The sequence below is a fragment of the Perissodus microlepis genome, chromosome 9 (assembly GCF_051167445.1).
Source record: "Perissodus microlepis isolate ML-2025 ecotype Zambia chromosome 9, ASM5116744v1, whole genome shotgun sequence".
Lineage (NCBI taxonomy): Eukaryota > Metazoa > Chordata > Actinopteri > Cichliformes > Cichlidae > Perissodus > Perissodus microlepis.
In genome coordinates this window covers 22,823,335-22,837,523 of record NC_140469.1, presented here as the reverse complement: position 1 = coordinate 22,837,523, position 14,189 = coordinate 22,823,335, and the positions used below count along the sequence as shown (strand labels likewise).

Sequence of the window (14,189 nt, the reverse complement as noted above, 5' to 3'; positions counted from 1 at the left end):
TATCTAAAGCATGTGTTAACACTTTGGTGTTCTGCAGTAAAGTCATAAAAATGCTGATTATGAAATAAGTGTAGCATTTAGGCGGAAGTATCTGATCCAACTTCAACATCACAAAGTGAGAACTGAAAAATCCTATGCATTTGTAACTTTTTGAAGGATTTAGACTAGTACAACCTGAAATGTGACCGCTCCCCTCAAAATTGTATTTACATGTTAATGCAGCCATGAGTGGAAATTGCACTCCCCCTCATGTGTTACTGTGACAGGCTGCTTGCAAAAAAAGTGCCTAAGACACTATTTAAAAGTTGTTCTTTGTTGAGACAGTTTTTATATTTGAATGATTCACAGGTAAAAAAAAAAAAACAAAAAAAAAAAGATTGGTGCACAGGCAGTAGCTTTTTAACTACTGTACAGTATTATACTGAAAGTCCAAATAACCCGCTACTACTGTCTAACGCTGGCAATGTCTTGGTACCAGTGATGGGAATGACAGCGTTACAAGTAACGGTGTTACTAATGGCATTACTTTTTACAGTAACGAGTAATCTAACTAATTACTATTCCTATCGTTACAACGCTGTTACCCTTACTAACAAGAAAATGCGGTGCGGTCGCGTTACTATTTTTCAACAAACAGACAGTTGAAGCTGTGTTCAGCTTACCGCGTCTTATATCAGTTGCACGGAAGTAGTTGCAAGTAATCTGGGCGCTACAGCTTTAAGCAGCTGTGCGCGCTCCCGCAGGTGGCAATCACTTTCTTGCAGATGATCACTGTTTGGCACAACACCGGTCTAACCTTTCTGAACAAGGAAATTACTTCTGATTTGATCACTTCCAAACTCGCCCCGATTTTCTACACAGCTCAATTAGTTCTGATTCGACCTCATTTTTATTCGTTGACAAAACTGTCAATACATGTGATCATATAGTTATCCTGTTTTCGTCAGAAAAAAAATGACAATTATTGGTGAATGAAATGAACACTCATTTTTGGAGAAAAACATTTATTGTCACACAATATCAGACATGAAAGCATAACAGCCATACTGATTAAAATTTATTTTATTGAAAGTGAAAAAACAAATGTTTTGTTTAGTTTTTTTGTAGCCACATAACCATTAAACTTTTAGCATCATGAAAGCGTCACACACTGTAAACAGGTTGCTGTAAATTTTACAGCAATTTACTGCCAGATGGATGCGGGTAATTAGCTGTAAAAGGATTCACAGGAATAGTCTTTGTAAGCACTTTTTACATCCTGCTGAAACAGCATTTGATATAAATTTGCTTTGACGGGATTTCACAGAAATTTACATTTACAGTAGTTACTGCACATTTATTTATTTTTGCTGTGTGTTTTTCTATCTACAGTGAAGTAACTAACTTATTTACAGTAAGCTTACTGTAAAGAAAATTATATTAACAACTGTGTGTAGCTACCAATTATAAGATCTGTTTATTGCAAAAAACTAGACTATAAATTATTTTATGGATTAATGAGGCCGTAAAAATTTAGGTGATATTGATCCAGTTGACTAATATAATACTGGCGATAACACAATTAACCTCAACATTTTTTGAAAGCAGACAAACAAATGAACGCTCTCCATGAGTCTGTTTAATGTCAGAAAGTAAAAAGAAAAGTTTTTGTAAACAATGTAAACAAGACTGCAGTCTATTATGAATTATCATGCAGATATTAGCCAATTAATTACAAACCTTGTATTAAACATTGATAAACCGAATATTTAAGCTTCTTTTAATTTTTATAAATCAGTATTATAAGCTTTCCACTGATCTTACACTTGCTATTCACAGAATTACAGTGTAGTTACCAGTTTCACTGTGTGAGTCAAAGGCAAATGTGACCATAATAAATTATTTCCAAGGAACAAATAAAACGCCAGAACTGTGCAGCGTGCAGAATAAAGTTTTACAGCTGTGTTGTTGAGATAAAAATGAAGTGTTTAAAGATTGTCGTGGCCTACATTATAATGAAATCATCAGGTAATAAAGAAACAGAATATACTGCCAGGATTTTATTTTCAGTTCTGAATGTCTCAGTCCCACGTTAAAGAGAGCAAACTGCAGCTCAGCTCCCACAGCTTCTCCGCCACGTTGTCGTCTTTGGCAGCCGCAGAACAGTTAGCAGGAGCACAGTCACTGTAAGCAAGGATGTATCACGTGAGCACTTTGTTCACTTGTGTAACACGAACATTTTATGTTTGTTAACATCTACTGAGCAAATAACACTCTGCTTGTCAGCCACTGTTGCTTAAAGACTATAAGTCAACATTAACAGTGGCTTCTTTTTCTAAATTTGTACACTAGCAAGCATGAAGAACATCCAATGAATCAAAAGTTTGCCATTAAAAATGTTTTAGGAATTTAATATTCAGTTGTAACCAAATAATGTAGAATAATCTACACTTTTTATTTATTTAACAAAATCAAAAAATACAATCCTGCAGTTTTTAAATACTTTGTTCTGCGTTGCATTTGAATAATTCATTTTGCTTCCGACTTTCTTTAATGGAGAGAAGCTGTTATTTCATATATTTTGCCTGCAAATTGTGGGTTAGCACTGTTGCTGCACAGCAAGAAGGTCTTAAGTTCAATTCCACCATCAGGCCGGGGTCTTTCTGTCTGGAGTTTGCATGTTGTCCCCATGTTTGCGTGGGTTCTCTCCGGGTACTCCAGCTTCCTCCCACAGTCCAAAGACATGCAGTTGGTGGGGATAGGTTAAATGATCAATCTAAATTGCCCATAGGTGTGAATGTGGGAGTGAATGTGAGTGCGAATGGTTAGAATAATCCTTTAATATTTTAATTGTCCCACAAGGGGAAATTTGGTTGTACAATTGGTTGTCTGTCTCTGTCTGTTAGCCCTGCGAGAGACTGGCGACCTGTCCAGGGTGTACCCCGATTCTCTCCCTAAGACAGCTGAGATAGGCTCCAGCACCCCCCCCCGCGATCCTGAAAAGGATAAGCAGAAGCGAATGGATGGATGCCTGCAAGTCCAGAGGTTTGTACTAAGATGGGAATTCATCACAGTCGTGTTTTCTTTGCATTAGCTGACTTGACAAAGCCTAAAACCCCAGTCAGTGATAACAGATACTGGTGATGGTTACAAACTATATTTGTTTTAGGATCTGTGCACACTAACATAAAAACTGGTGTTTCATTCTTCATTCTTCAAGCTCTTCTCCACAAAATAATCGCTATGGGTGCTGCCTACTCGAGATGTTATCAGATAATGACCATAAAAAGGTGACAGAAATGTACAAAGAAGATTTAAAAAAAACCAACCCCCCCCCCCCCCCCCCAAGTAAAATGTTACACTGTTTCAAATATAGGAAGCAAGATTAATGCCACAAAAAACTGCTAGACTTGAGATCTGGTGCGGCAGAATGGACATTTTAATCTTAACAAATGTGTGCTCTCCTTTAAATATTAAACATTATAGTTATAATATCTAATACATTATAATATTTATATCTGTAGGTAGTTTGTATACACTCCTTTTCTGTGTATTTATTTGTAATATTTATATAGAGTTGTATATATTATATATATTTTTTGCACCATGACACTGTGTACAAACTTGGCAATAAAAGTGATTCTGATTCTAAAAATTTCATAATGGATACATCTCATCCTGGTCACCTACTTCTTGAACTCTTACCATCTGCCAGACAGTGCAGTTAGAGAAAGGACAGAAGGACTGAATAGCAGTTTTTTTTCTCAGAGCTATAAGCATTAAAATGCTACAATGTCCACTTGAATGTGCTCGGTGTTTTTGGGGGTTGTGCAATTTGAGAGAATAGAGACAGGTTGTTTTTGTATTATTTATCTTACATAGTTTTTTTTTTATTTTATTTTATTTTTTTTACAGTATATAGTTTACAGTTTATAGACTGCTGTTAATGATCTTTACACTCTCGAGATTGCACTTAATTTTGTTGTAAATGTTACTGTAACAATGAGGAAATCCTATTCTATTCTGTGTTCTAGGAGCTGCTTTGCCAGGAGTGTAAAATGAGACTTTGCAGCAGATTTGAATCAAGTATACAAACATGCATACGTTTTCTGCATTGCCAAATGAATTGAAGCACATTCAGGTGACAATATGTGCACAGTTTACACTGCTGTAACGTTGCAGCTTAGCTTCATTTGTGATGTTAGTAATTCACGTCTAAGTTCCACATATGACATGTATTCACCTACCAGGGAATCTATATTGCATTTAAAACATGGTATTAAATGCATTACATTTTTTCACTAAAACCTTGAACATAACCTGTTCCCGAACAGCTTATGTCTTCAGCTTAAGTCATCACAGTGATTTGTCCAGGTTAAAAGAGAGACACTTTTGGGACACAGAAAACTCTGACTTTAACTGGACATTTATCTCGCTTCATATTTCACACCTTTAAATAACTGCTTCATGGCAAATATCTTTACTGTTCATCTGATTTAGTTTCCAGATTGCAAAATCTGAGAAAGTAGTCTTTACTCTGAGCTGATGAGTTAAACATCATGTTTACCTTTCATTGGTCTAAAACTACTAAGTGTTGAAAGCCACTGTATTAATATGCTACTAGATTATGTGTAACAAGCTGCAATATAATTTCTGTGTGTTACAGCAAAAAGTGTACCTGTAGTATCCGCCACTCTCCTTCTCTAATGATGGGTCAACAGCACAGTAAATTGTTGTCTGCGCTCCCTGGACAGAGTTTTTGGTAAAAGGACTGACCATCTTCATGAAGAACTGCTGGACACCATTCAGATGACGAATTAACTCAGTCTGAACAACTCCAGGATGGAGAGAGTAGGTCGTCACGCCTGTGCCTAAAAGTAAGGAAAAAGTGAATGAAATCACCAACAGTAGAGCTACTAGTCATGCATTTGATTTGAACAGAAAACTGGCAAATTAAAAGAAAGAAATGACAGGTATAAGGTGCATTATTTACCTTCTAATCGTTTAGCCAGTGATCGGGTGAAGAGGACATTGGCTAGCTTGCTTTGAGCATAGGCTTTATTCTTGTTGTAATGCTTCTCACTGTTGAGGTCCTCTAGATTTATGGAGCCCCAGGAGTGAGCCATGGAAGATACATTGATAATCCTAGCTGGTGCCGACTTTTTAATCAGGTCAAGCAACAAATATGTCAACAGGAAGTGACCTGGAGAAGGAGGAAATATGACTTTAAAATCCAATTTTCAGTTTCAGAAAACAGAGTGAGGGTAATGTATTTGGAAATAGTGACACTTCACTAATTACGAAATACTGTACTTACCAAAATACTTACCTTAACTTGGTAAAGACTTTCACAATAAATGTACTACATCAAATAAATACCATAAGACAGAATGTGTTAAACTTGCTTGTGCTTAAACTTTACTGTTCTGCAGTAAAGTCATAAAAATGCTGATTATGAAAGAAGTGTTGCATTTAGGCTAAAGTGTCAGATCCAACTTCAACATCATGAAATGAGTATTGAAAAATTCTATGCATTTGTGACCTTTTGAAGGATTTGACAGCTGACGGGAGGGGCAAGTCAAAAGGGGAGGCCTAGGGTGGGACTAGTCCAACCTGAAATTTGAACGCAACCCTCAAAATTGTGTTGACATGTTAATGCAGCCACAGATGGAAATTGCACTCAAGTTCATACGATACCATAAAAAAAACGTCTTGGGCCAATGCTCATAGTAAGTTTTTGACTTTTAAATATTTGGGAATCACCTTGTTGGTACACAAATATAATTTTATGCCTGTCAAATTGTGTCATCTTTGGCATTTTGTTGCAGATAGAGCTAAAAAATGGGAAGAAATTATGTGTTACTGTGACAGACTGTTTGCAAAAAAAGTGGCAAAAGATACTATTTGAAAGTGGCTCTTTGTTAAGTTGAGTCAGTTTTTATATTTGAATGATTTATAGGTCCAAAAAAATAATAATAAAAATACAAAAGTCTGCTTCCTTGGGAGAAGAATATATAGAAGGGAGTGGAAGTGGAAGGTGTGGGTTAAGACTTTTGCATAGCACTGTGGGTCAGAGTGGTTTGAAGCCACTGCCTACTACTCCTCGAGTCATTTAGGATGTGAGGCACTGTTATTTACTTGTACCACTGAGTAAAATTAAATATTTCCTGTCATAAGCAGACTGTAATTTATTAACTCTATTAAAAACCTTTTAAAGAATTTTCAACCAGTTTTGTGTGCTTCCGTTTGAGTTTTACCTGAGATATTATTTTCTGATTTCTTTCACCCCATTTAAAGAAATCTTGGAAATGTCCTGTGACGTGCTAATTGTTTTAGATACAACTTCATTTGTCAAATCTCTCCCCCCAAATCAAAAAGTCTGGAGAAGGATTAGTCGGTACTAATGTGGCTTTAAGTCAGGCCAGGTGTGACTGAGGCCTGATTTTATTTACCCAGGTGATTGACACCGATCTGCATCTCAAAACCATCAGCTGTTTTCCCGAAGGGACAGACCATTACACCTGCATTGTTGATGAGGATGTTCAGCTTTGGCTCGTCTGTAGAAAAAAGCAAAAGAAAAAAATAAAGGGGGGTGGGGGGGATTTAAAAATATGCAACTTTTCATGTGTGTTCATATGGATGTTTCTTTAGCCAGAAAATCATTTTACCTTTGTTGATGGCTTCAGCAAATTCTCGTATAGACTTGCTGTCTGACAAATCAAGTTTCATGCAAACGACATGTTCATTGCCTGAGCTTTCGATGATGTCTTTCACGGCTGCGTTTGCTTTCTCCATGTCCCTGCATGCTATGATCACCTTTTCTGCCCCTACAAAGAAAAATAAAAGACGGGAGTTAAAACAGCACATGCACTGAATGCATGGTGAAAATACATAAAAGCAAGGTGTAGTTCAGTGGGTGGAGAGTGCCCTCTCATGACAAAATGTGCACATTACATTTTTCATAACTTGCGAAGCTTTTAATGGGGACCATAAGAAACAAGACCAATAATCACTTAAGATATCAGAAACAAGCACATTTCTCAGAAAAGACAAACACAAAAAACAGAGAAACTAATCTGTCTGAGATACCCAAAGGCACATATAGTCACATATGCTTTTGCAGTACAAATAGTGCACTGCAAAAGCAAGATTTTTTTTTTTTAAGTAACAGGCAGAAAGACCGACAAACAAGCAGCACCACAGCATGTCTAGCAAAGAAACACATCGTATAATGATATCTATGGGTTTCGGAGTCAGGCAGAGTCAGACTTGACTAACCGTTGACTGCAAAAGGATTTGTCCATTTATTCTTTTTTAAATAATCCACAAACCACAAAACTTGTGCCCAGAGAATTCTAGAGCCAACTTTACACCCTCAGTCAATTATAAAAAAAGTTGGTCCTTACCAGGTCTTTAAATTATTTAAATATATTCGATTATTCAGATCAAACAACACGTGCCATATTACACTGTGTCATTATTTAACAAAAAGTACTGCGGGAAAAGTCCATAATTTGACAGCTTGTAGCGCCACATTTAGCAGGAATAACTCGAAGTAACTGTTTCAAGTATCAGTCTCTCACATTGTTGCGGACACATGTTGGTGCACTTTTCTTTACAATATTACTTTAGGTCATTGAGGTTTGCATGCATTTATTCATGCACAGCGTTTCAATCAGGTTGATGTCTGGAATTTGACTGGACAAGTGCAACACATCGATTCTTTTCTTTTGCAGCCATTCTGCTAGAGTTGTTCTGCTGCATGACACACTTTTGGCCAAGTTTGAGCTGTCAGACAAACAGTCTCACATTTGACTTTAGAATATTTTGGGTACACTAGATGAGTTCATGGTCGACTCAATGACTGCAATGTGCCCAGGTCCTGTGGCTGCAAAACCCAAATAATCACACCTCCACCACCTTGCTTTACAGTTGGCATGAGGTGTAGGTGATAGTTTCCTGTATTTGGTTTTCACCAAACGTGGCATTATGCATTATTGCCAACCTTTGTTCTAATCTTTTTTCTTCAGGTACTTTTTCTCTAACCAGGCAACCCTTCCAGGCAACCCACAATTGTTCAGTCTTTTTCTGAACTTTAACATTCAACTGAGGCTTGTAGAGTTGGAGATGTAGCTCTTGGGTTTTTTGCAATTTCTCTGAGCTTTGCACGACCTTGGCGCTAATTTTCTGGGACATCCACTCCTGAGAAAATTGGCAACTGTCCTGAATATTTTTTAATAATCTTTCTCAGTATAAAATAAGGGACTTCGTATCGTTTGGAAATGGCGTTTTAACCCTTCCCAGATTAAACATTATTCCGACACTGTTGTTGAAATGAAAAGCACACAATTGCTAATTTCTGGGCAGAACCTTAATTGTGTAATTCTCCTGTTACGCCACATTCCAAAGTTGGGCTTTTCAGCCATGTGCACACACAAAAATACTTTTTTTAAAATATTAATTAACATTAATACTGCTGTCTGCCATGTTTACTGGCTCATTAGATATTTGCTTGAAAAAGCACTTGAACAGGTGTAACTACTAAAGTGACCACGGAAAACAGCCTTTTCATTACAAGAGTGAATGGCTGTGTGTAACTAATATTTTTGTTCTGACAAAGCAAGACAATTTCATAAAATGACTGTAAGAAGACCCACTAAGGTAGGTGCAAAAATTCAGCTTCTTATTGTTGAATAATTGTCCACGACTATTCATTTTTTCTTCTAATTAAGACACACTAACACATTGCTTCATGCTCTGTGTCTGAGTTCATTTTGTCCTTGTATTTTACTTAAAAAACTAAAGAAAAATTTTACTATACCAAACAAGAACTGTGCCTAAAGATCTAAATCAGGAAGTGGTTCCAAATTGTTCCATTACTCAGCTACTTTTCCTGACAGCCACATGTTGCACAACAATGATACCAACATCATGGGAGTGGAGGATTACCACGCCTGAGTCATGCTCAGAATTTACACAGAACAATAGAACTTGTGTTAGCCTTCCTTATAATTTATCTACAGGAGAATCAATACTGGCAGATCTGTGTTTAAATAAACTGTTTTTATCGTAATCATTTTCTTGATGGCACGGTGTGGTTCCTGTGATCGGTCGCAGTAGGGAGAGGTGGAGCAGTGTGTTTGGGGTAGCGGTGCCTGATGAGGAGGGTGGCACACATGCTGGACATGACTAACTTCTCTTCTTACCTGTAGGACCGGAGATGAGAGTGACAAGACGCTCACAAAGAAGTACATGTACATGTATGTGGAGCTTAGCAATAACTAGGGAGGACTCATGGTGGCAGAGGCAACTGCTATTGAGACTGTCCAAACTGACATAGGGTGAGAGGCGGGGTAAACCCTGGACAGGCATCTAACACAAGCACACACTGTCAGCAGTAAAAAAAATATTTCCCAACTTTTAGGACTATCAAAATCTTGTGTGTAACTATGATTTCCATTGCTGATCCACTTCAGGGTTATGGGGAAACAGGGTGAGAGGCATGCCATGCCCTGGATGGATTTATACTCAACGGATGGCCAGAAACATCCATCCATCTATCTTAACCAAATTCACGTCCGCACCTGCAACCAATTTAGAGTCAGCAGAGTGTGCAGTGGATCCAACTGTGGCCTCACAGCAAGAAGGTCCTGACCTTGAACCTGCTGGTCAGGTGAGGCCTTTCTATGTGGGGTTTGAACGAGTTTCCTCCAAGGTTTACTTCATTGTAGTCTTTCATCTGTGCATCTAAAAGTCAACATTTCCTGCTAATAATTTCCTTTTTCCTCCTAACTCCATATCCTGATACGTAACACAAATAATCACCACTAAAAAAAAAAAAAAACAGTTGAGAGTTAATAAAGGTTTAAAATTTCATGATTTCAGTCAGACGAACCTCTCTTTGCCAGATCAATGGCAGTTTCTTTGCCGATGCCAGTGTTTGCTCCGGTGATGACAACAACTTTTCCCTCCAGCTTTTCAGCACAAGACCAGCTGCGCCGGAAGACATTTCTGGGATGTTGAGAAAGCAGACTTAATGTCACAATCAGCAACACAGGAGTGATATGGCAAAACACGCAATTACACAACTGTAACTTAACAGAAAACTCTTTCAACTTCCGACAACCCGCAGCAAAGAAAACATTATCAACAACGATCTAGTCATTAACGTATTAATGAATAACCCGACGTAATTTTATTCATTTATTGATCATGCAACCTTAACACAAACTCAAAAACTTTCAGACTGAGGGATTTTTAGGTTTATGTAAAGTCTGGTTACCTTAAAGACGACATGTCTCTGGATTTCAGAAGTCACCGAGACTCAAGTACCTCATCAAAACCCGAAATTAGTTAATGATCACTGATTCACCTCCACATGAAGCCCACAATGTTCATAGAAAGTCCCTGTAGACAAAAAAAAAAACATAACAAGGCGGAAATGTCAAAGTGCAGTCAGACTTGACAAGCTGGATTTTCAACCAATCAACTGCTAGGCCACCGGTGAACAAGAAAGCTGATTGGTTAACGTGAAAGTTTGAGTCTCACCCCCTAATAGGTGTGCTCGATTCGCGAAGGTGGGCTGCAGGCACGGGTGGGCAGGTCCGAGGAAGGAAATTGAAACAGGTTTTTCTTTTATTCTTTTCTCGAGGCTCCAAAAAGATCTCAGTTTATTCACTCCTCCTAGTGCTGCGATATTCGGTCAGTTCTTGCGCAATCTTGGTGACAACGGCGTACTACCACTAATAATAATAACAACAACAATAATAACTGAACAACAACTTGACACTGACCTATGAATCAAATTCAAATTCAAATTTTATTTGTCACGTACACAGTCATACACAGTACAATATGCAGTGAAATGCTTAGACAACTGCTCGTGACCTAAAGAAAAAAAGAAAAGGCTATGAATAAGATAGGAAATAAATATGAAAATTAAAAAGGGTAAATTTAACTAGGAAGGAATAAAATAAAATATAAAAATTAAAGTTAAAAATGAAATAACTGTACAACACAAATTAGAATGAAGGGTAAATTTAACTGGGAAAGAATAAGATAAAATATATAAATTAAAGTTGAAAAATAAAATAACTGTACAACAAATACACAATACACAGTATAGAACTATATAAGAATGTATGAAGAAATATAATATATATATATATATATATATATATATACAATAACAGCAGCTGTACAAGTATTAACTGGAAATGAAGAATATAATGACCAGTGTTGTGCAATCCACATTATTTAGTGTCTTGTGCAGTGCAAATATGCTTAAAGTGATTAAGTGATGAAGTGAAAAACAATGTCCAGAATGTCCAGTGTGTGTGTAAGAACTATATGTGTGGGTCAGTACTGTGTGGTGGTGTGATTGAGAGACCGTATCGCCTGCGGGAAGAAGCTCCTCCTCAGTCTCTCTGTGTTGGTCTTCAGGGAGCGGAATCGCTTTCCTGACCTCAACAGAGAGAACAGTCCGTTGTTGGGATGGCTGAGGTCCTTCACGATCTTCCTGGCCTTGGTCCAGCACCGCCTGTTGTAGATTGAGTGCAGGTCAGGGAGCTCGGAGCGGATGGTGCGCTCAGCTGACCGCACAACCCTCTGTAGAGCTCGTCTGTCCTGCATGGTGCTGTTCCCGAACCAGGTTAAGATGTTTCCCGTCAGGATGCTCTCTATGGTGCACGAGTAAAAGTTCCTGAGCACCTTGGAGGGCAGTTGGAAGTCTCTCAAGCGTCTGAGGTGGTAGAGACGCTGACGGGCCTTTTTCACCACGGTGTTGATGTGACAGGACCATGACAGGTCCTGCGTGATGTGAACTCCAAGGTATTTGAAGCTGTCCACTCTCTCCACTGGGCACTCGTTGATGACGGGGGTCTGGTAGTTCCTCTCCTGCTTAGTGCTGAAGTCCACTATCAGCTCCTTTGTCTTACTGACGTTTAGAAGGAGGTTGTTCCTCTGGCACCAGTTCTCCAGATTCCTAATCTCCTTCAGGTAGGCCGTCTCGTTGTTATCAGAGATCAGGCCCACCACGACGGTGTCATCAGCAAACTTGATGATGGTGGTGGAGCTGGTAGTGGCCACACAGTCATATGTGTACAGAGAGTACAGCAGGGGGCTCAGAACACACCCCTGGGGGGCTCCAGTGCTGAGAGTGGTGGAGGCTGAGATATGTCCGCCCATCCTTACTGCCTGTGGTCTGCCAGTTAGGAAGTTGGAGATCCACTGACACATAGATGAGCTGAGTCCCAGATGCTCCAGCTTGGTGGTGAGTGTGGAGGTAATTATGGTATTAAATGCAGAGCTGTAGTCTATGAAGAGCATTTTAACATAATTCCCCCTTCTAGTGTCCAAGTGAGTAAGTGATGTGTGGAGGAGATGAGAGATGGCATCGTCTGTGGAACGATTTGGACGGTAAGCGAACTGTAGTGGGTCCAGTGTGTCTGGTAGTGAAGAAATGATGAAGTCTCTGACCAGGCGTTCAAAGCACTTCATCACTACTGAGGTGAGGGCTACAGGGCGATAGTCATTGAGAGAAGCAGGGTGGGGTTTCTTCGGGACAGGAACAATGATGGACTCTTTAAAGCATGTGGGGATCACCGAATCAGGCACCTAACTCAAGGGTGCTGTGTCCACACATGACACCAGTTTAGCAAAGAACCAGTTTTTAATTGCATCTTTAAGCACTTTGTTAATAGCGGCCTGTAGCTTAAACACATAATTTGTGTTTGAATTTGCCCCCCAAAAAATGCCAAGAGAGACAGTTTCACTGGTATAAAATATTAATATTATTATTAGCCACAAATGGTCATTCCCAAAGAGTTTTTAGCAGATAATCTGGCAGATTTCAGCATGCTGTTCAGTGTTTCCTCAAAAAAGTTGAGGAAACTGAAGTGAAGTGGAAGACATAAGAGCGCAAACCTAAAAAAAAGAAAACACATCAACTACAGTACCTTGTACTTCTATGGGCCTGCAGTGTCTCGATAATGGCAATAAACTGATAACACTAACTCAAAAACCCCCCAAAACAGTGTAGTGTTCCTTATGTTGCTTAAAAATGAAATGTATAGACCAAGCTCTTGTGGAAAAAAATAATTATTTTATGATGTTAAAGTATGTAAGGCTGTTTAACCCACCAAAACACTGACACAGAACCTGAGATGAAATCAATTAATCTACTGTTTGTTGATGTTAGGATCCCTCTGTTTAGGATGCAGTGTTTTCAGTTTTGTTAATTTTCAGGATTTCTTCTGTATATTGATATTCAAAGGGTTTGTTTCACATCTAGATCTGGGGTTTTAGTTTATTTCGGATCCTTGTATCCCTTGAATTCCCATGACTGGTCTAGTCCCATTTTTGTCTCTTATCTCATATCCCTTTGTGTCAAGTTAGTAGTAATTCCTCAGTGATTAGCCTGTACTTCTGGTTCTCATTAGTTTTCTCTCTGTGTTTTGTGTTTCTAGCTTGAGGTCTTCTTATTTTTACTGACCTGAGCTCTGTTCTCAGTTAAGGCTGTTTTGTATTCTGTCCCTCGTTTTAGTTTTCATGCTTCCTCCGTCTTCTCATGCCTTGTCTGTAGTTTTTTTTTATCTGTCTGTGATTCAGCTTCTTGTCCTGTCTTGTCTCTCTTGATTGTTGACATCTGTGTTCCCACCTGTTTCCCATCCCTAGTGATGGGCAAAGCAAGGCTTCCTGAAACACTGAAGTCCATCTCAACAGTGACACCTGCTGGCCAACTTGGCTATCGCCACATCTCGATATTTTTCTGTGAAACAAGGACGCAGGCAAACCCTGCACGATTCCAAACAAAGCTACTTATTATACCAGACCGTCAGTAATTGTGATCATCACGTTTTGGAGAAATCTCCCCCAAAACAAGGAAAAAAAAATCTGAGACTGTTAAACGCCGCAATCTGTGACTGTAGTCATCAGCAAAATTCTCCATCTGTTAATGTTCGAGTTCTTCACCATAAATCTATTCATTAAAGAATGTTAGCTACCGCTCACCGCTCGTCTGCAGGCTTTATTTAAATGGAAAACTTCCACAACAGGCAAAAAAAAAGCTTTTTGCTAAAAAAAAAGATTTAGAGCAGAAGTTTTTTGCACTGCATTTTAAAATGAAAACATATTGCATTTATTTACAATTAAAGACACACAGCAGAAAGTGTGTTACTGTTTTACATCCACAGACACACAAGAAAAGAAGC

General features: G+C 38.6%; 1 protein-coding gene across 2 annotated transcripts; it reads right to left on the bottom strand.

Moving 5' to 3' along the window:
* Positions 1–975: 975 nt before the first annotated feature.
* rdh12l (retinol dehydrogenase 12, like) lies at positions 976–13,559 on the bottom strand. 2 transcript variants are annotated; one of them, XM_084939677.1, is made up of 8 exons: positions 13,472–13,559; positions 10,262–10,386; positions 9,875–9,990; positions 6,648–6,806; positions 6,432–6,536; positions 4,973–5,182; positions 4,658–4,850; positions 976–2,163 (listed from the first exon to the last, which is right to left on the bottom strand). In XM_084939677.1, exons 2-8 carry the CDS (start codon positions 10,273–10,275, stop codon positions 2,061–2,063), a joined length of 900 nt encoding a protein of 299 aa, XP_084795803.1. In that variant the 5' UTR covers positions 10,276–10,386; positions 13,472–13,559; the 3' UTR covers positions 976–2,060. The 2 variants fall into 2 exon arrangements, with proteins under 2 accessions (XP_084795803.1, XP_084795802.1); XM_084939676.1 differs by lacking the exon at positions 13,472–13,559 and having other exon boundaries at positions 10,262–10,435.
* Between the last annotated feature and the right edge of the window lie 630 nt (positions 13,560–14,189).